This window comes from Lichenostomus cassidix, unplaced genomic scaffold (assembly GCF_008360975.1).
Source record: "Lichenostomus cassidix isolate B80296 unplaced genomic scaffold, HeHo_3.0 HiC_scaffold_548, whole genome shotgun sequence".
Classification (NCBI taxonomy): domain Eukaryota; kingdom Metazoa; phylum Chordata; class Aves; order Passeriformes; family Meliphagidae; genus Lichenostomus; species Lichenostomus cassidix.
Window position 1 is genome coordinate 18,135 of NW_028147844.1, and position 18,574 is coordinate 36,708.

At 53.7% G+C, this 18,574-nt stretch overlaps 1 protein-coding gene across 8 annotated transcripts; it reads right to left on the reverse strand.

Annotated features, from left to right (window-relative positions):
- Window positions 1-6,653: 6,653 nt before the first annotated feature.
- On the reverse strand, window positions 6,654-17,464 carry LOC146420629 (potassium voltage-gated channel subfamily A member 2). 8 transcript variants are annotated; one of them, XM_085048075.1, is made up of 4 exons: window positions 17,327-17,464; window positions 16,196-16,440; window positions 15,021-15,408; window positions 6,654-14,248 (listed from the first exon to the last, which is right to left on the reverse strand). In XM_085048075.1, exon 4 carries the CDS (start codon window positions 14,171-14,173, stop codon window positions 12,674-12,676), a length of 1,500 nt encoding a protein of 499 aa, XP_084904201.1. In that variant the 5' UTR covers window positions 14,174-14,248; window positions 15,021-15,408; window positions 16,196-16,440; window positions 17,327-17,464; the 3' UTR covers window positions 6,654-12,673. The 8 variants fall into 8 exon arrangements, with proteins under 8 accessions (XP_084904201.1, XP_084904199.1, XP_084904200.1 ...); XM_085048073.1 differs by having other exon boundaries at window positions 6,654-14,376; XM_085048074.1 differs by having other exon boundaries at window positions 6,654-14,379.
- Between the last annotated feature and the right edge of the window lie 1,110 nt (window positions 17,465-18,574).

Genomic DNA, 18,574 nt, shown 5'->3' on the forward strand with positions numbered 1-18,574 from the left:
GATGTGCTGGGGATGGAGAGGATGAATTCTCAGGATATGCTGAGGATGGAGAGGATGAGTTCCTGGGATGTGCTGGGGAGGGAGGGGATGAATTCCTGGGATGTGCTGGGGATGGGGAGGATGAGTTCCCAGGATGTTGCTGGGGAGGGAGAGGATGAGTTCCTGGGATGTGCTCGGGATGGAGAGGATGAATTCCTGGGATGTGCTGGGGATGGGGAGCATGAATTCCCGGGATATGCTGAGGATGGGGAGGATGAGTTCCCAGGATGTTGCTGGGGAGGGAGAGGATGAGTTCCTGGGATGCTGCTGGGTGTGAAAAGGACAAGTTGATGGGAGCCACATCCCAGGAAAGAGCAGAACTGAGCCTTCCCCGAGCCCTTGCCAGGGAGAAGCCACCTGAGCAAACCCTTTCCCACCAGCAGGACACTCCAGTGCCATCCCACTTATCCAAAGCAATGCCTGTGCTGTGGCCAGAGGTGTCTTGGCTCCTCTTTCTGGAGCTGACAGGGATTGTTTTCTCCCTGTGACAATTCCCACCAGTGCCCCCATCCCGCCTGGGAACCACCTGAGCTGAGCCCATGGGTTATTTGTCCCTGCAGCATCATCACTAAGGCTGAAATAGGGAGTAAAGGGGTCTCAAACCAGCACTCACTGGGATTTAATGGGGTATTTGTGTGTCCCTGCATATGGGAGTGTCCTGCACATGTCCCACAGATGTGGCCTTGCCTGGGGTAGTGCAATTTTCCAGTGCCTAAGGAGCCCAGTGGCAAAGCAGCCAAAAATCTCAGTCCCCACTGAGGGTCATGGGGGGTCAGGCCAAGGCTGAGCTTGCTGCAAACCCCTCAGGAGAGTCAGCAGCTCCACATCAAATCTAGACTCCTTGCACTGCGAGCTGGACATCAGGAGCAGCCCAGACTGGGGTTCTGCTCTTTTCCTGCAGCATTTCCCCGCAGCCAGGGCAGGAACACATCTCCCCTCCCACAGCTGCTCCCTGCCCACGGGTGCTGCAGGGCAGATCTGCCCCAGGAGGCTCAAGGCTGGAGCTGCTGCTGCTCCAGGCCAGGTTTGGGAGCCATGCTGGAGGGCAGCTCCTGTTACCTGCTGGCCCCCAGCCAGAGGGGGGAGGAAACTAGAGGAGAATTCGTGCTGCAGAGCTGTGCCAGGAGCTCTCGAGATGCCCTTTCTCTCTGTCCTTGCAGAGCACAAACCCCTCAGGGGTGACACACTGAGTGTCCTCCCCAGGGACTCACATCTCCTGCCACCCTGGGAGGGCTGCTGCTCCAATGACCAAAAACCCTGGGATTTTATCATTGAAGGTGGAACGGGAGTGCTGGGGGGTGGAGGGGACAGGGATGCTCGTGAGGAGTGATGTCCCCCAGCTCTGAACTGCTTTGTCCCCCAGCTCTGCACTGCTTTGTCAGGACCACAGCCCTGCGTGGAGCACAGGGAGACTTCTGGAAGCTGAGGAGAAACTGAAATGCCATTAGGAGCTGAGCAGAGGAGAACCTTGCCCTGCAACCAGTGAACTGCAGTAAGAGCTTCTGCATCAGCCCATCGCCTGCCCTCCTCTGCTGAAATCACTGCAGACTGCCCAGACATCTGAGTCTCTTCTTTCCTAAAGCACTTTAGAGCTCCTAATGAAAAGCACTGTGTAAGAGCCACGCAACATCAGCATCAGAATAATAATAGTCACTATCCTTGCCTGCTCCTTGCCAGCCTTACTGGATGCCACATCCTTGTTTTTGGTGTCTGTCTTCACAAAATTATGCCCTGCTATACCAAATGTTCCGTCGCTGTGGGCTTTTTTCATCCTTAAGGGTTTCAGGGCATTACAGTAACCCAAAACCTTTAAAAACATTTGTGAGTAAAGTGCTGCGGGCTGCCCGGCTGGGAGATGTTACACAAGTGCAGAGCATCCTTCTTGCTGATTTGATGGAGGTCCTTCAGGGTTAAATTCTCCTCCTGCCTTTGACAGAGTGGAAATAACCAGCATGTGAATGTTCAAGAGCATGGATCAGACTAGTCTGGGAGTGGAAGAAGTTGCAGCCATCTGTGCAGTTGCTGGAGGGAGGCCAACAGCCAAGGGGAGCCTCATCCCTCCATCCCTCCGAGGTGCCAGTCTCTCCATGGAGCACATTGAGCCCCAGGTGACCCCAGCAGACCAGGCTGATTGGGTTTAGACATCTGAAGCTGCAAAACCAACTTCCAACCTTCTTCTTTCCCCCTGGTGCTGCCCAGTCCTCCCCCAGGGATCAAACATGAAGTTTGGAGCAAAGCCCTCCCACCAAGCAGGGCTGGCGGGGGGCAGAGAGCAGCTGCAGCAAAATGAGAAAGCTAGAGCCATGATCCACCTTCCCTTCTTGCTTTCCACCTTCCAGCCTGGTTTTGAGCTGCACAGGATCCATCTTGATCATCTCACCCAACATCTGGAAGCTGGGATCAGCCCTCCCTCCCTTCCCCTGCAACAGCTGGGTGATGCTCCTGCCAGATGGGATCCAGCTGCTTGGCATGAGAGGACTTGGATCCAGAAGCTGCCCAGGGAGCAGCAAACACCTCTGTCTGCTAGGCCATGATTCCCTCAAGCCCTTCCCCACTGCACCCCAGGGATTGGTGGCACCTCACCGTGGAATCACAGACTGCTTTGGGATGGAAGGAACCTCAGAGGTCACCTTGTCCCAATTCCCCTGCTGTGGCATCTCAGCCATCCTGCTCAGGGAGGACTTGGGAGTTTAGCTGATCCATCCAACTGATCCTTTTGTAAACTCAGACAATACAGTGCTGCATCCGCCGTCGCCTCCTCCGACAACTCAGAAATTTATTATCCCCACAGCCAAAGCTGCTAAGCTGCAAGATAAAAATGCTATTTCTGCCCGGGATTTCTGCAGCTGCCTCCAAGCATTTGCAGCCACTTTCTCGTTATTAAAGCTCGGCTATGAAGAACCGCGTTCCTTCGGCGGAGATTTGCCTTTAATTAGCCAAGGATAAAAGGACAGTGCAAGAGAACCCCTCTGCTAAGCGGAAAAGGCTCCTCTCTCAACCGCTGCGCCGTCGGCACTTCTGCGGAGGCAGGGAGCAGGTGCCTGGCAGAAGAGATTTGTTCTGCTTCCCTTGCCCGCCCCAAACCTTCACCTCTCTGGGTAAAAACTACATCCCTGGGGCTGATGCTGCCCTGTGCCCCCGGAGGTGGGAGGGAGGGAGGGAGGGAGGTCACAGGGAGGGGGCAGCGGGTGGGCAGTGCCAGGCTGGGCTGTGCGTGGATGTGAGGAGCAGGATGACCTTGGCATCTGCAGCTCCCCAAAGCCCTCGGGGAGGAGACTCTTGGCGGCTCTTGCCGGGAGCTGCTTGCGGCTGCATTAAAGAAGTGGCAAAACAAACTCGGAGCTCTCGCCAGCCCTGGGTTTGTCTGCCAAGCCGGGGGCTGCAGCCCCCATCCCCTTGGGTCCCTGGGAACTCTGCAAGGCATCCTTTAAACCAACAACCTCCCAAAGACTGGTCGTGGAATTCTGGGATGGATCAATGCCCACAGCTCCTGTGCCCACCCAGGGTGCTGAGCCAGCTTTGCCCAGCAACAGCAGCCCCAGAGAGCAGGAGAGGGCTAAACCTTCTGCTGAGCCTTTGGGAAAAACTTCCCAGATCCCCTGGGCCCAGGTTGTCCCACTGTTTTTTCAGATTAAAAAGCTGAGGCAGTCTCAGCATGGCTCGTCCCCAGCACAGGGAGGCCCAGGGCACTGTGATGCCCAAGCAGGACTTTGGCATTCTGAGGAAAGCACCAGGTGTCTTCTCCATGAAATTGGGGTAGCATTGAACAAGGGGCCTAAATACTGGGGGAGCTAAATATCTGGGTAGAGCTGGCTTTACTCCTTGGATCTGATTTGCTGGCCCTAAAGCTTTGTAGATGTGGAGACTCAGCAGACTCAATTCTGACTCTGCAAAAGCACAGGTTGGTGTTTTATACACCCAAATATTGCTCTTCTTTGCCTAAACCACCCTTCTCCCACCCTGGACACCGTGCTGGGGTGCAGATGAGAGAGCTGCTCCCAGGAATAGGTTTTTCAACACCCAGCACAAATGCAAAGGAGGGAGAAGAAGGAGCAAGGAGGAAGTGGGAAGGAGAAAGAGAGACCTGGCCTGATTTCCAGAGCTGCAGGATAAATGTTCATCTCGGAGCTGTGCAAGCTGCGAACCTTTGCCTAGAGGTTACCTAAAGATAGATTGTGGGGGCCTCACTTCACACGCCCACCCTTGCAAATGTTTTGTACCCAGCTGCCTGCTGAAGGCTCTTTGGAATCACCAGCTCTGCAGCAGTGATGGTTCAGCCCAGCACCAGCCCCCAGCCAAGCCCCACCAGCCCAGGAACCCACAGAGCACCACCAGGAGGGCAGCAGCATCCCTGCCTCTGGGATCATTTTCCTTCTCCCACTCTCAGCATCCTCCTTAATGGTCTCCTCCCAGCTCCGGCCCAGGAAGTGTTTCAGGATCCAAGTGGCCACTTTGCCAAATGGATTTGCTCACAGGCAGTCGGGAGGGCTAAAAATTCCTGCTGCTCCCTGGGGCACAGGCGATGGGCTGTAATGGGCTTTGAGCATCCTGAGCTTTCCAGGAGAAGCAGCAGAGGTAGTGCTTTCCTGGCACCTGAATCCTTTCCTTCCTGCATGGAAAGGAGCAGGATTCGGAGGGCTTCAGCCCCTCAGCAGGGAAAGGAGCTCCGCTGCCAGCACCACAGGGAGCATCACCAGGGAGTACCAGGGAGCTCACTCCGGAGCAGATCCACGAGAGGTTCCGTGGGCTTTTGGCTGCCAGAGAGGCGACACTCGGCAGGGAAGGTGATGGAAAGTAGGTCAGTGAGCACAGCAGAACCAGCCAGGCTGCGCTCAGCGGGGATCAGCCGCTCGCCACAGTCGGGATCACCAGCATGGAGACACCAATCCGGGGGGGACAGGACTGTCTGGGACTGGCGAGCTCTCCACCATGGATGGGTGACTCTCCCAGCCTCTCTGAACGGCGTAAAAGCCCAAGCAGCTCGGCTGGAGGAGGATGCACACCCCTGATGGCATCTCCCGCATCCTCGGAGCGCAGCTGGGCTGGTGCTGCACGCTGACAGCCTGGCAATTTAAAATAATTACCATGTCTGCCTCACAGCCTCCACTGCCATCGTCCTGAGAGCCCGTGCAGAGCAGCCTGAGCTGCAAACTCCTTGCACCACTTGGTGTTTGGATATTTATGAGCCTGCAAGCCAACAGGACGATGATAAGGGAAGGGTTTGGCATCTGCTGGAGGCTGATGTGGGCTTGGAAATGGGGCTGAGGAGCACAGAGTGGCCCAGTTTGGTCACTGCTTCCCCTCAGCTCCACAGCAAATGCTGTGACACTTCCCTCAGGGTGCACTGCTCATAAACACTTCTGTTAGTTTTTGTGCCTTTAATGGTTTTCTGTGTGGAAATGTTCATCATTGTCTCTCTGAACTCCTCCTCTGCCCCCAACAAGACCCATCCATGGGTTTACCACCTATTGATGCGTTTTCACTGTTGTAATATTGAGTTAATATTTGTAGTTTTCTCAGTCCAGCTTAGAAAACTGTGCTTCAGACAGGGAAACTGAGGCACAGAAAGGGACATGACATCCCCTGAGTCACACGGTGACACTTGAACCCAAGACTTGACTCTGAGCCCACACCAGGGGCTCCTCCCTGACGAGCAGGAGGAAATTTGGGGTGCCTGAGGAGGAGGTTTGGCACTAACCCTTGGGTTACCAGGTGGTGCCACCTCCCAGGACCAACCCATCCACGGGAGAAAGTCTTTTTGTTTTCCTTCTGATTCACCTCCATCCTCCGAGCACAGAGTGGGTTCTCCATGTGGGAAGGGAAGCCCAGAGCAGCCCCATTGCCTGTGAAAGCCACCAAGCAACCAGGCAAACCCCAAACCACAGGAACTGAGTGCCCCCAACACCCTCCCTGCCCTTTGCTGCCCCGAAACTCTCATGGGAGAGGAGAGGAAACAGCGAGAAAATACTGTCCTGGTTGTTCCCTGGGGATGGACAAAGCAACCATTCCTCTGCAAGCACAGCTGAAGCCACCCCAGGGATCCCCATTCCCTGCCAGAGGTCCTGCCAGGAGACATCTGCAGGGATACAAGGTTTGCAGCCCCACAGATGATGTGCTACCAGCTCCACCCCTGTCTATTTGCCTCTCCCTCTTCAAGGGGGGATCACGAGCTTTGAAAAACATCCACTGGGTGCCTGCAAGTTTTCCAAGAGCAGGTTGATCCCCCAGTGCCACCCGTTCCCTGTCACCTGTGTGGATGTGGTTGATATCCAATCTAGAGGAGTGGGGAACATGGGTTTGACCCAGGTTTCAGCTCCTTCCCCTCCTCTGGCTTTGCTGCTGGAGATTTTTTGGAGCAAATCCCACAGGAATGCTGAACACACCGTGGAATGTGTCCAACATCCATCACTGAAGCCATCAGCTCCTGCTCCCAGGGGCTTTTGGGACTCTGCCCCTGCAGAATGGCTGATGGTGGAGCACAGACTGATTTCCCCTGGTTCAGGCTGTTCCTTTCTCTCCTCACAGAGGGTTTAGTTGCGGAGAAAAACACATCAAAACCATAATTACTTGTCTTTTTCCTCTCCCACCCTCCACAGAACCGATATCAAAATAACTCCTCAATAATATACATATTTATTTCCTCTTAATTAGTGCCGATATTTACAAAAAATTGTGATACTCTGTGAAGAATAAATTATATATACACTGATGATAAACCAGACAGCAAATGCTCATTTGGAGATGTATGTACACAGCTCTGTATACCTATATACAACAGGCAGCCTTATTGACTGGGGGGCCCCAAATCCCCTTCCCACCACCCCTGGCGGTCAATAAAGCAGGAATTTTCTATAAACACTGTGCAATTCGGATCCAGCTGGTGTCTAAAGTTGTGTCTAGCAAACGCATGGTTAAATGACTTGAAATTCCCACGAGTCCTCCTTTAACAGTTTATAGGCCTCTCTCCATTCCTGGTCCCATTTCTCCCGTAACCATGGAAACAAAAGGTTCAGCTCCAGCATCCTTAGGATGAGTCCTTCTTGGATTTCCTCTTCCTATTGATTTGCTCAAATTAGGCACCACATGCAGGGTTGATCCAATACCCATTTTTTTCCCCTTGTGCTTCGGGGATGACATTGGAGGACAAGAGCACGGTCTCAAGCAGTGAGGGAGCGAGTGCAAATGGATAATTACATCTTATAGGCAGCAGAAAAAAAATTAAAAATCATAATAATAATCGAAAAACCAAACCCCAGGAGACCAACCCCAAGCTCAGGACAGCCAGGCAGGGTTTGGGAGGGGATGTGGTGAGTCCATGTGGGTGGACATGATGTCCAGCAGCTCCTACAAGACAAACCATCCCCTCTCTGGAGGAAAAACATGGATAAGGGATTTATCTCTCATCATGCACAACTGGGCTGGGAGATCCTGGCCCCGGCTGTAAATCAGTGCTGTGCTCCCAGGGCTGCTTCAGCATCATTCTCCCCATGGGGGTTGGAGCACCCGTTTCTGAGCAGGGGGTGAATTTTGGCAGCCAAACACAGAAACATCATGGGGGCACCGAGGTCAGGGGTGCTGACAGGGCTGGGGGAGGGCAGAGCAGTGGTTAGTGCTTGGGGGGACCCTTGTCCCCCCTCAGGGCTCCTGGCTGGGGCAGCAGTTGGTCCCCAACAGGAGGGACCAAGGGATGTGACACATGGAGAAGGTCAGATGCTGCCAGGGGTGTGAGGAGGGAGCCACAGCCTTAATCTGAGAGCAAACCAAAATGGTTTGGGGCTGACTGCTTCATTCCTCAGCCCCCTTCACTCTGGCAGCACAGTGACAACTCATGGATAACCACCTTGGAGAGCTCCCATGGATAATCCCCCCCATGGATGCAGACCTTGGGATATAAGATCTCATGGTAAAGATCTTGAGATAAGGTTTCAAGGCCAGGCTGGACAGGGCTTGGAGCAGCCTGGCCTAGTGGAAGGTGTTCCTGCCATGGCAGGGGTGGAACAGGATGAGCTTTAAGGTCCCTCCAACCCAAACCTCTCCAGGATTCTGTGATAAACCTACCCTGGCTCCAGGATAGGCGCTGCCATGCTGGGACTGAAAGTCGCCATAGTTTATGAGACTTCAAATCCAACCATCACAAACCATAACCCCAAACCCCACCTGGTGCAGAAACATCACCCTGAAGGGTTTTTTGCATCACCAAACCCCTTCAACCTCTGCTTGGCTTTCCCTGCAGAGTCACAGGGATGGCTGTGGCTGCCCCAAGCTGGGATTTGGGGCTGGCAGCAGAGACACTGCAAAGGTGCTGTTTGCAGAGGGGCTCAAGGAGCTGAATGCCAGCAGTCCCTGGGATGCTCCTGCTCCCCAGGCGAGATCCAGATCTCCTTCCCTTGGACCATCCCCAAGAGTATTGCCAGCTCTGGAAAAGCTACAAGCCTTTGGCAGCAGTTTCAAGGGCTGACCCAGGAATTATCTGATAACAAAGCAAGGTCCTTCCTGAAATACCTCCTCCTCCTCTGTCTTTTTCTCTCCTTCTGTGTATTTATGCACAAATATGCCCATATTTATACACCCACGTGCCACACTCTCATAACGCCAATCCAGAGATCCTTTTCTCCTTATAGCTCAGTATTCAAATCTGTAGGACTTTGACACAGTCACTGCAGAGATTAATTTTCCCAATAAAACACAGAACTCCGGAGAGATCATTTTTTCCTAATCACTTGGTGGCATCCAGCTGGTACATGAGCCTCACCCCATTGCCCTCAGCAGATATTCTGGAAGATTTGAAAAGGCTGATGGGCTGCCTGCAGGCTTGGGCACGAGGTTGGGTGTTAGAAGACAGCCCGCTCTGTAATCACAGCTTTCCATCTCTCCAAAACCGTGGCACAGCGGCTGAAACTAAAATAGAGGCGCTGCCTCCTCCGGGTGCCAAGGCAGGAGCAACTCCACAGACCAGAGAGCTCCAGCCTTCCATTCCAGCCCTGGGGAGAGGGAAATGGCTCCTCAAGGGCAGGGAAGGAACCAGAGCACCGAAGAGGCCTGATGGAATCTAGCATTGTGGGACCTTCCCCTTCCCCAGTCCCTAATTTAGCATCCCCAGTCTGAGCCACTTTGCAGCTCGTTTTTGCACCTTTCAGAGTCAGGAGGAGATTGGGATGCTCAGCATCTCCACAGAAACAGGCCCAGAGTCTCTCAAACCAAATTCCTTAAGAAAAAAAAAAGGAAAAAAATATCACAGTCTCCTCCTGAAAAACTGGTTCAAGATCACATCAGTGAGTCAGAAGCAAAGCTAGAAATAGCACTAGAGCTCCGACCTGCAGGCACAAATCCCATTAAAAGCTATAGGGGAACCATTTCTCTGGGCGAGGCTGAAGTCTGGACCCTTCTGCTCCGTGTGGGCTGATGGATCCCTCCCAGTCCAAATTGCTCCCAGGCATGGATTCCTCCCAGCCATGGTTCCCTCCGAGGCACAGACCTTGCTGACCCTTCCCAAACACCAATCTGAGTGTTCTCCCTGCTCCCCAAACAAGGGCAGCCCAGAGCTGCTCTCCCACCAGGGCTGGTTTTCCCAGGAACAGCTGCCAGGGTCAGTGCCAGAGGTGTTGGATGTGTCCTGAGGAAGGGCCTGGCAGTGCTGGCCCTGCCATGGGGACAGTCATCACCTCACAGCAGTGACCACAGGAGTGTGGCCTCCTGCTCCTTGTCCCCATTCACCCCTGCCATGTGACTGTGGAGCTCCTCAAGGCAGCCAGAATCCTCCAGCTCAGAGAGAGAGTTTGGATGTTTGCATCCAGCTCATGGATCTGCTCTCCCCTCCTGCCCGGCCTTGGGAATCCCACAGGAGCACTGTGCCCCAAACCCCACATCCCCAAAGGGAAACCTCACCTTCCTCCTCACCAAACCACAACAACACCCAACACACACCCAACGCTTTAGCCAAACCACCCCAAGCCCACGGGTGTTAGAAACCAGACACTTCCGAAATCTCACCGAGGAAATCATCCTCCAAAACACCTGCAGCAAGAACACCAGCGAAACACCTCAGCCCTGAGCAGGAGTTGGGTGCTGAGGGCACCCAGAGGAAGGCAAGCAGCACCCCAGCTCACCAGGCAGCTCCCCCGTGCCAGCTCCTGTCCCCAAGGAGCCACCCCGAGCCAGATCCATGGAAGTTGGCTGACTGCTCTGGGAATTGTGCCCATGACAGCGACTCTGGCCAGCCCTGTGCCATCCAACAGGATGAGCTTCACAAGTGGAGATTTATTGCTTTTGGTTGTGGTGGCTTTTGTGTGCATGGAGGGGCTCTGGGAGCTCCCAGTCCCCAGCTGCTGCAGCAGAGTGGGAGTAGAGGGCTCCCAAATTAATGAGATCCAATTAAAGACAGGCTGGGGATCCGAGCAGCCCTGAACCCCAGCACAGCAGTGCTGCTCATCCTCTGCCCCACCAGAAGACTGTCACACACAAACCATGGACATTTGGAATTAATTATAGCCTCAATCAGTCAATCAATCAATCAAATAAATCTGAGGATTGATTGCAGCTGGCTGAGTGGAGCCTAGATGGATCAGGCCCTGGAGCAGCATTTGGAGCCATTGCTGTAGATACTTTAGCACCTGTTTATTGCCAGGAGCAGGGTTTCCTCTCTGAGAAAGGAAGGGTCAGGCTGACCCCTCCCCAAGCTCCTTGTGCCCACCCATGAACGGTTCAGGGCTGATCATGCCCCAGTTCAGCCCAAATTCACCCCAAATGAACCCACAGCCCAGGGAGGCTTTGCTCCACCATGACCTTGGCAGAGATGTTCATCCCTCTCCCCTGGCCTGGCAGAGGAACAGGGCAGCTATCCCTGGGGATCCTCAGAAATGGGGAAAACACCAGGAAATCCACATGGGGATGGGGGAAGCAGGTGAGATTCCCCATGGATCAACAGCTCCCACCATCCCCAAACAATGGGGATGAAGAAGAAGCAGAGAGAACCTCAGGCTCTCTGCACCTCAACCTGCCACTCTTAAAAACCCTGGAAGAAGGCAAAGCAAAGGCTCAGAAGCCCCAGCTCAGATCCAGCCCACCTCAGCACGTGCCCCCTCCATCAAAAAGGATTAAACCCCCAGCCCTGAGGCTCTGCATGGCTGAAAAGGAGCTTTCAAGCCCAAAACGCACCTTGCCCTGATGATCCCAGGGCTCCAGGGCCAGGTCACCCTGCTCCAGCCCATGTCCCACCACCCCAGCACCCCTGAGCCGGGGAGTCCTCGATGCCCCAGGCGCTGTGTTTGCTGAGGATTCGGCCCTGTAGTCGCTCTCTAAATATCTATACACACACACACTCGGGAGTTCTACGGGAACGGCTGGAAACTGCTGAACAAACAAGTCAGGAGAGCCGGAACCTGCTCCTCCACCTGCTCCTCGTGCCCTCGCTGATCCGCCGTGGTTTCTGCTCCTGACAGCAGGATTAATGACTAATTACTCGCCCCATAATGAGCGCAGGTGTTTAACTTCCAGCTCACCTTCCCTGGCTTGCATTCCTCGGCTCTTGTGTCTGGATGCTCGGACACTCAGGCTTTGCCTCGTTATCTCTCAGGCTCTGCCTCGTTATCTATCCAACTGTTGTCAGCACACGCCTTCCCCATCCGGTTTTTAACTAGAATGGAGGTTTTTTTAACTCCCATGAATCTCCTTCGAGCCACCGGAGAATCTATAAACACTATAAACATGAATACTGTATAGTCTACTAAGAAAATATATATTTGTGTGTGTATTAAATATTCAGATTCATGCAACAAATATCCATGCAGCTGTACTGTATTACTGGTTAAATTTCACTGCAGTATAAATATATTATAGGCCACAGCATAGTTGCTCCAGTTTTATATATAGATATAAAAAAAGATGCTTTTTCCAACTCATTTTCAATGTGTCAGTGGAGGTGTCTTTGGTGATCCTGGAAATATCGATGATGGAAGTGTCATCTAAATAAATAAATAAATTCCAAGCTCTTGATTTATTTACTCGTCCCTCCCGATGCCTCGCTTAGGAAATTTAAGACTTAATAAATAATGTGCCGTCACACTAATTATCCCTCCCCTGGGCCTCACACTGGCACACTGCAGTGGCTGAAACTATTGCAGCATGCAGCATTTTCAGTTATGAAACACGAGCCGGGCGACGCTCGCGCTCGGCTTTCCCGGGGCAGCAACCCGAGCCCTCCAGCAATCCAACCCCACGCCTGCAGAAACCCTTCAGGAAGTTCTGCCTGACCTTTCCCAGCTGTTCCCCCTGCCAGGAAGCTGGCTGTCACCCGGGACAGGGACTGGGATCCGCGGCACCCCGGGGTGGCCCCGAGCTGCCCCTCGCATCCCCATCCCGATTTTCTGAGCGCCCATCCCCTCAGTACCTTTGGAAACCCACAAGCCTGGGATGGGAGAAGGGCAACGAAATGGTTTGGGTTTGTTGGGGTTTTTTTTCGCACGGACGCTTATTCAGTGTGGAAATCAAAGGTTAAAAGTCACTTACACAGCTATTGCTTCCCATGCAGAACCAAATATACACCGTAGAAAATACTGTATTAACTACAATGCAGAGCAGCACTCAATATCTGCAATTGTTCCACTTCAGCTTTAAATACGGGACTAGATTTTAGCGACTAGACATCGGTTAGCATTTTGGTGATATTCACATAGTTTGTGTTAGCTAGGGTGCAATTGGCTGTCTTCAAGTTCTCCTCCCTAAAATCCTCATTGCTATTGTTTACACCTTCCTGAATCTCCATATAATCAGACTTACTAATAGTAGAGGCACTTCTGCTTTTCTTTAGGTCAGGGGAAGAGGGGATCTTTGGGCAGCTGGTTACTTGCAAATATTGAGCCTGCTCCTCTCCCTCGGTCTCCCGGTGGTAGAAGTAATTGAAGTTAGACACTATGACGGGCACTGGTAAGGCAATCGTTAATACGCCAGCGATGGCACACAAGGAACCCACTATTTTCCCCCCGATGGTCGTGGGGACCATGTCTCCGTAGCCAACAGTCGTCATGGAAACCACAGCCCACCAGAAGGCATCGGGGATGCTCGGGAACTGGGACTCGCTCTCGTCGGCCTCGGCGAAGTAGACGGCGCTGGAGAAGAGGATGACGCCGATGAAGAGGAAGAATATCAAGAGGCCCAGCTCCCGCATGCTGGCCTTGAGAGTTTGTCCCAGGATCTGCAGCCCCTTGGAGTGCCGGGAGAGCTTGAAGATCCTGAAGACCCGCACCAAGCGGATGACTCGGAGGATGGCCAAGGACATGGCTTGCTGGCCCTGCTGGCCATCCTCTGGCTTCTCGGCCAGCTCTGTCCCCAAGGTGATGAAATAGGGGATGATGGCTACGATGTCTATAATGTTCATGATGTTGGTAAAAAAACCAGCCTTGCTGGGGCAGGCGAAAAACCTCACCAAGAACTCGAAGGAGAACCAGATGATGCAAAGTGTCTCCACGATGAAGAAGGGGTCTGTGAAAGAGGTGGACTGCTGGTAGCCCATGCTGCTGTTGGAGTAGGTGGGATGGCTCAGCCCGCTGCCGTGCATGTCTTCGTTCTCATCCCGAAAAATGGGCAACGTTTCCAGGCAAAAGCTGACGATGGAGATTAAAATCACCATGACGGAGACAATAGCTATAATCCTGGCAGGGCCTGAGCTCTCGGGGTACTCAAAGAGCAACCACACTTGTCTCTGAAACTCGTTCTCAGGCAGCGGCCTCTCCTCTTCTTTGATGTAGCCTTCATCCTCCCGAAACATCTCCATGGCTTCTTCCCCCAGCTCGTAGAAGCGGATTTCTTCGGAGAAGATGTCCAAGGGCACGTTAACCGGCCGCCTCAACCTCCCCCCGGACTGGTAATAGTACAAAATCGCGTCGAAGCTGGGTCTGTTCCGGTCGAAGAAATACTCGTTCCGGAGAGGGTCGAAATACCTCATCCTCTTTTTAGGATCCCCTAGTAAGGTCTCTGGGAACTGGGCGAGCGTCTTGAGCTGTGTCTCGAAGCGCAGCCCCGAGATGTTAATGACAACCCTCTCGCAGCACTCATGGTCGGTCTCGGGGTTGTACGTGTCCTGCGGGTGACCGGGAAGAGCTGCAGCTTCATCTGCAGGATCTCCAGTGGCAACTGTCATTATTGGGCTTTAAAAGAAATCCTTATGCTAAACTCTTCCCGGTGGTGGGATCGGGTTCAGGGCAGGGCTACTATCCTGCAGAAGGACAGGTACGTAGGTTTGGAAGAGTCTCATGAAAAGGCGAAGGGATGAGGTAAAAAAAAAGAGGAAAAAAAACCAACCAAACGAAACAAAATAAAAAAGAAGAAGAAAGGAAATCGCCCCTGCTGAGAAAGAGAGAGATGGAATAAAGTTGGGGGGAGGAGAGCAGATCCCTTCTCTAGCACGTCTATCCCCTTCCTGGAGGGGTTAATTTGCCTTCCTCGGGACAGAGTTCAACAACTCCCATCTAAACCCGTTAGGTGGAACAGAGAAAACACCTGAGGAACCGTCACCTGTTCAAAACCAGCGCGGAAAAAACTGGCATTGGCAAACCAGGGCTTATTTTTTGGCTAAAAATAAAAATTCCAGTTAAAAAAAATTAAGAGGGGGAAGGGAAGAAAAAGAAAGGAAGAAAAATAACCCCATCCAGCCCTGAAGTGGCGACAGGACCCTGCAGGGTGCCGGGCTCAGCTCATTTCCAGGCATGCAGCTAAGGGTTAATTAACATTTAACCGTGCGATCTCAGGCAATCTACCCTCCAGGAAAGCTCCAACTCCGCTTTTAAGTTTAACACCTTCCCAATCCTCTCTCCCTGGTGTCATGCTGCCCTCCCTGCCTGCAGCCAAGCTCTGCGGCTGCCGGAATGTGGAGCCGGAGATTCCAGCTGCCCCGCGGACCACCGCAGTCCCCCTCCTCGACCGCTGGTGTCCCGGCTCCTGTCATCCTCTGCAAACCACCATGGCACACAGAAAACAAATCACATTACCTGGAGAAGCCAAATCTTAGTGTCTCTTAGTAACACCGATTATCTGACCCTGGGGAAATCCTAGAGAGAAATACAGGCTTCCAAGATCCCCATAATTTCCTCTCTCTTCAAAGTTAAAAATAATGGTGAGTCATCGTAGAAAAAGGAGAAGGGACATAAGAGGGGTTAGATTCCCAGATGGTGGAAGTCAGGTCTTGTAATGGTTTGGACTGGAGAGAGAGAGAAAGAGAGACAGAGAGACAGAGAGACAGAGTCTTCCCGGGAGCTGTTGCAGATCTGCACTTCAGGGCAGATGAGCGTCTGTCTGATGCCTTCGGTACGACGGTGAAAAGCTGCTAAGCTCAGCAAAACCCGATGTCCCCAGTGTCCTCGGGAGGTGTGGCATCGCCTGGAAAAAACACCGAGAAGGTAGCAAGCTGTGGCGGCTGGCGAGGAGCATCCGCAGAGCCGCGGCTCCTCCGGGCAGCCCCTTCTCCCGGCCGCTAGCCGTGCCCGCCGCCCGCCCAACCTGCACTGCAACGCGAGCGAGAGCAGGGCGAGAGCGCCAGCGCCGAGGCGGAAAAAACCAGAGCCCCGTGTCCCTGCGCTCTGCTCAGCCCAGCGGGGCCGCCTGCCCGCCGAGCCCGTGCCAGGCGGAGGAGCGGGGGGGGAACGACGCAGCCCCCCCGGCGGCCGGGGCTCCGCAAAGCCACCGAGCCGGTGTCACCCACCGGGCACGGCACCCGCAGCCATCGCGCCGCGCCGATCCGGGACGCTCCGGCTTCATGCACCGAGCCGAACCCCCCGTGAGCCGGTCCCTGGCTGTCCCCCCGCCGAGGCCACCAGCCCCCCGCCGATGGCTCCCAGGAGCCGCGAGCACTGCGGGCCGCGGGAGCCACGCGACCTGCAGCCACCCTGCCCATCCTCCCGAGAGCCAACCCCCCGGCCGACCCACCCCCGTGGGAATTGGAGTCCGCTGGGTGAAATTTCTCGTGGGGATGTCGAGGCTCATGTCCTCGGTGGGCGCAGAGTCCTCAGCATCCCCGAGCGCTGCTCGGATCATCCTGCATTGCCTCGCACCACGGAGATGCTCAGCCCGGAGAGGGCCAACCAACCTCTCATTTTTGCTGCTTTTTCTCTTTTTTTTTTTTTTTTTTTTTTTTTACCCTCCCAAATGAAATAAAAACCCCTCTAACCTCCCTTCTTCAGCTCCAACTCGACTTGTCTACTTTGAGCCAGGATTACAGAACCGGGCAGGGGAGGCAGGTGGAAAATAACCCCGCGGTCCCAATCTCCTCGGCAAAGATTTCAGCCGTCTCCAGGCCATTTATGCCTGTTGGTTCCTCTCTTCATCCCCCGAGGTGCAGATATTGCCGCAGATCCCTCTTTTCTTGGAAATTTCCCTTTTCCGTGCAACCCTCCTCTCCCTTCTCCTTATGCACTAGAAAAAATAGTACAACCCTGACGAGGCTTGCAGCATTCACCCGCTTCGCTTAACCCTTTTCTGCCAGGCCCAGAGCAGAGGAGGTCGCATTTGTCCCAGTTTTTCTCCTTTCCCTGCATTTTCTCCCCACCACTCGCTCCCCAGCGACTCGCCGAGGAGTTCAGCTGCATTTGACCTTCCCTGGCTCCTCCGAGCATCACGCCAGAGCACCACAAACACCATCTTTCTGCCGCTGCAGGAAAGATCTGGCAGCCACAAACCCCCCATCTCACCAAAAATCAACCAACCTTCAATGTTTTATTTATTTTTTTCCGTAAACACGCCGTTTTCCTCCTGCCCATAAACTCTCTCCTCCCCTTTCTCCCTTCCCAAAACACCCCAGCTTTGTTTAACAGCACAGAAATGTACTTTGTTTTTTATTTAACATGTTGATTTTTATTTGGCATGGGCTCTGGGCTCCTTCCTCCGACTCCAAATCCAAGCGCTGCTGCTCGGCGCTCAGCACAGAGGGTTACGGCATCATCTCAGTTGACATCACCCATCCCAGCACCCAGTTTCTCCTACTTTCTCCCCATCGCCCCTTTCCCCGGCAAACAACACCCACCCCGCCTCGAGCATCTTCAGGGTTAACTCATGCAAATTTGGGGGTTGAAGGGGGAGATGGAGGAGGTGAAGATTCGCCCGGAGCCCCTCAGCGCTCTCCCCGCCCGCACCGAGCACTGCAGGCGGGAGTCACACGGTTTGGGGTCGTGTTTGCGACTGAAGCGCGACTCCCTCGCTTTGCACCGCGCCTGGCCAGGCTGTGCTCGAGCAGGGGAGCAGCGGGAAGAGGGGGAAGGATGCGGGGATGGGGTGGGGGGGAGAGAAAAAGGCACCAACTTACACTTGGCTCTGCAGTCAGGCATGCGGAGAATGCACAAGCAGCTGCTCTGCTCCCGCCGCTGCCGGCACCTCTCTCCTACAGCCCCCCAAATTCCTACCCCGGAGTCAACCTCCCAAGGCAGCTCGGCTTCTTCATGAATATTCATAAGATTAATATGAGCGTCTTCCCCCCCCACCACCCCACCTCCCCCCGCACCCCTCCTCCCAAGCAGGAGACCTAGATTTCAACCACTGGGAAATAATCATATCCCTGGATACATGATGCTGCTCTGCCATGCGGCTCCCATCCATCCCATATTCTTGGAGATAGCCTGGATCTGCTGGGGGAAATCTGGGGGATGGAGAGCCACCAGCTCCCTGCAGCTCTGGGGAAGGGGATGGGGCAGGGTTGGACTTTGCCTTTGGCTAGGGTGAGGGTGTGAAAAGCAACAATTTTGTATCGCTTTGCATTTATTGAGGTCCCTACATGAGGAGGCTTCTCCCACCCCAAAAGAAGGAGATGGCCAAGATCCTATGAACATATAAAATCTATGGATCAACCTGCCTTCAGGCACGAGGTTTGGACCACTCTGCCATCCCCCCTGGGCCCCACAAGGAGCACCAAGGAAGCAACAAGTCCCACGAGGCTCCTGGCACCCTAAACACAAAGTGCTGGAGGAGGCAATGGGAAATATTTCTGTTCCCATATATAGCAGTCAAATTTGTATGGAGTTACCAGTGCCAATAGTGATCCCTCCAGGGACAGCCTGAGGTGGGATGGAGGGCCTGGACCACCCTGGACACCTGAGAAAACCAGTGCTCAATGTAGTGCCACCATTCGGGGGAATGTGGGGACATGGTAGGGATAAATTACATTATTTCAGCTCCCCGAGGTGCCCAGAGCAGTGGGTGGCACTGCCAGAGAGTGAGTGCAGCACTGCACAGTGTGATCTCTCACTGCTCCTCATGACACCCCTCTTCACCTTGAAACAAAAACTGTATTTTCCCAAGCCCCAGCCAGATCCCAATATTGAAAATTAAAGTTTAACCGTATAGGAAAACTGGGAATCCTTCATGACCACCCCTTGCACTATGGGTTTCCTTCCTGCACACATCCAGCTGGGCAGGAGGCTACTCTGGGGGAGGGTTTTTAATGCCATCCTCACCATTTTAGCCTTGTCTGGAGGCAAATCTGCCGTGGCAGTGGGGGTTGAATCCAGAAAATAATTCACCCGAGGCTGATCCTTATGCAATATGTAGAAACTGAGGC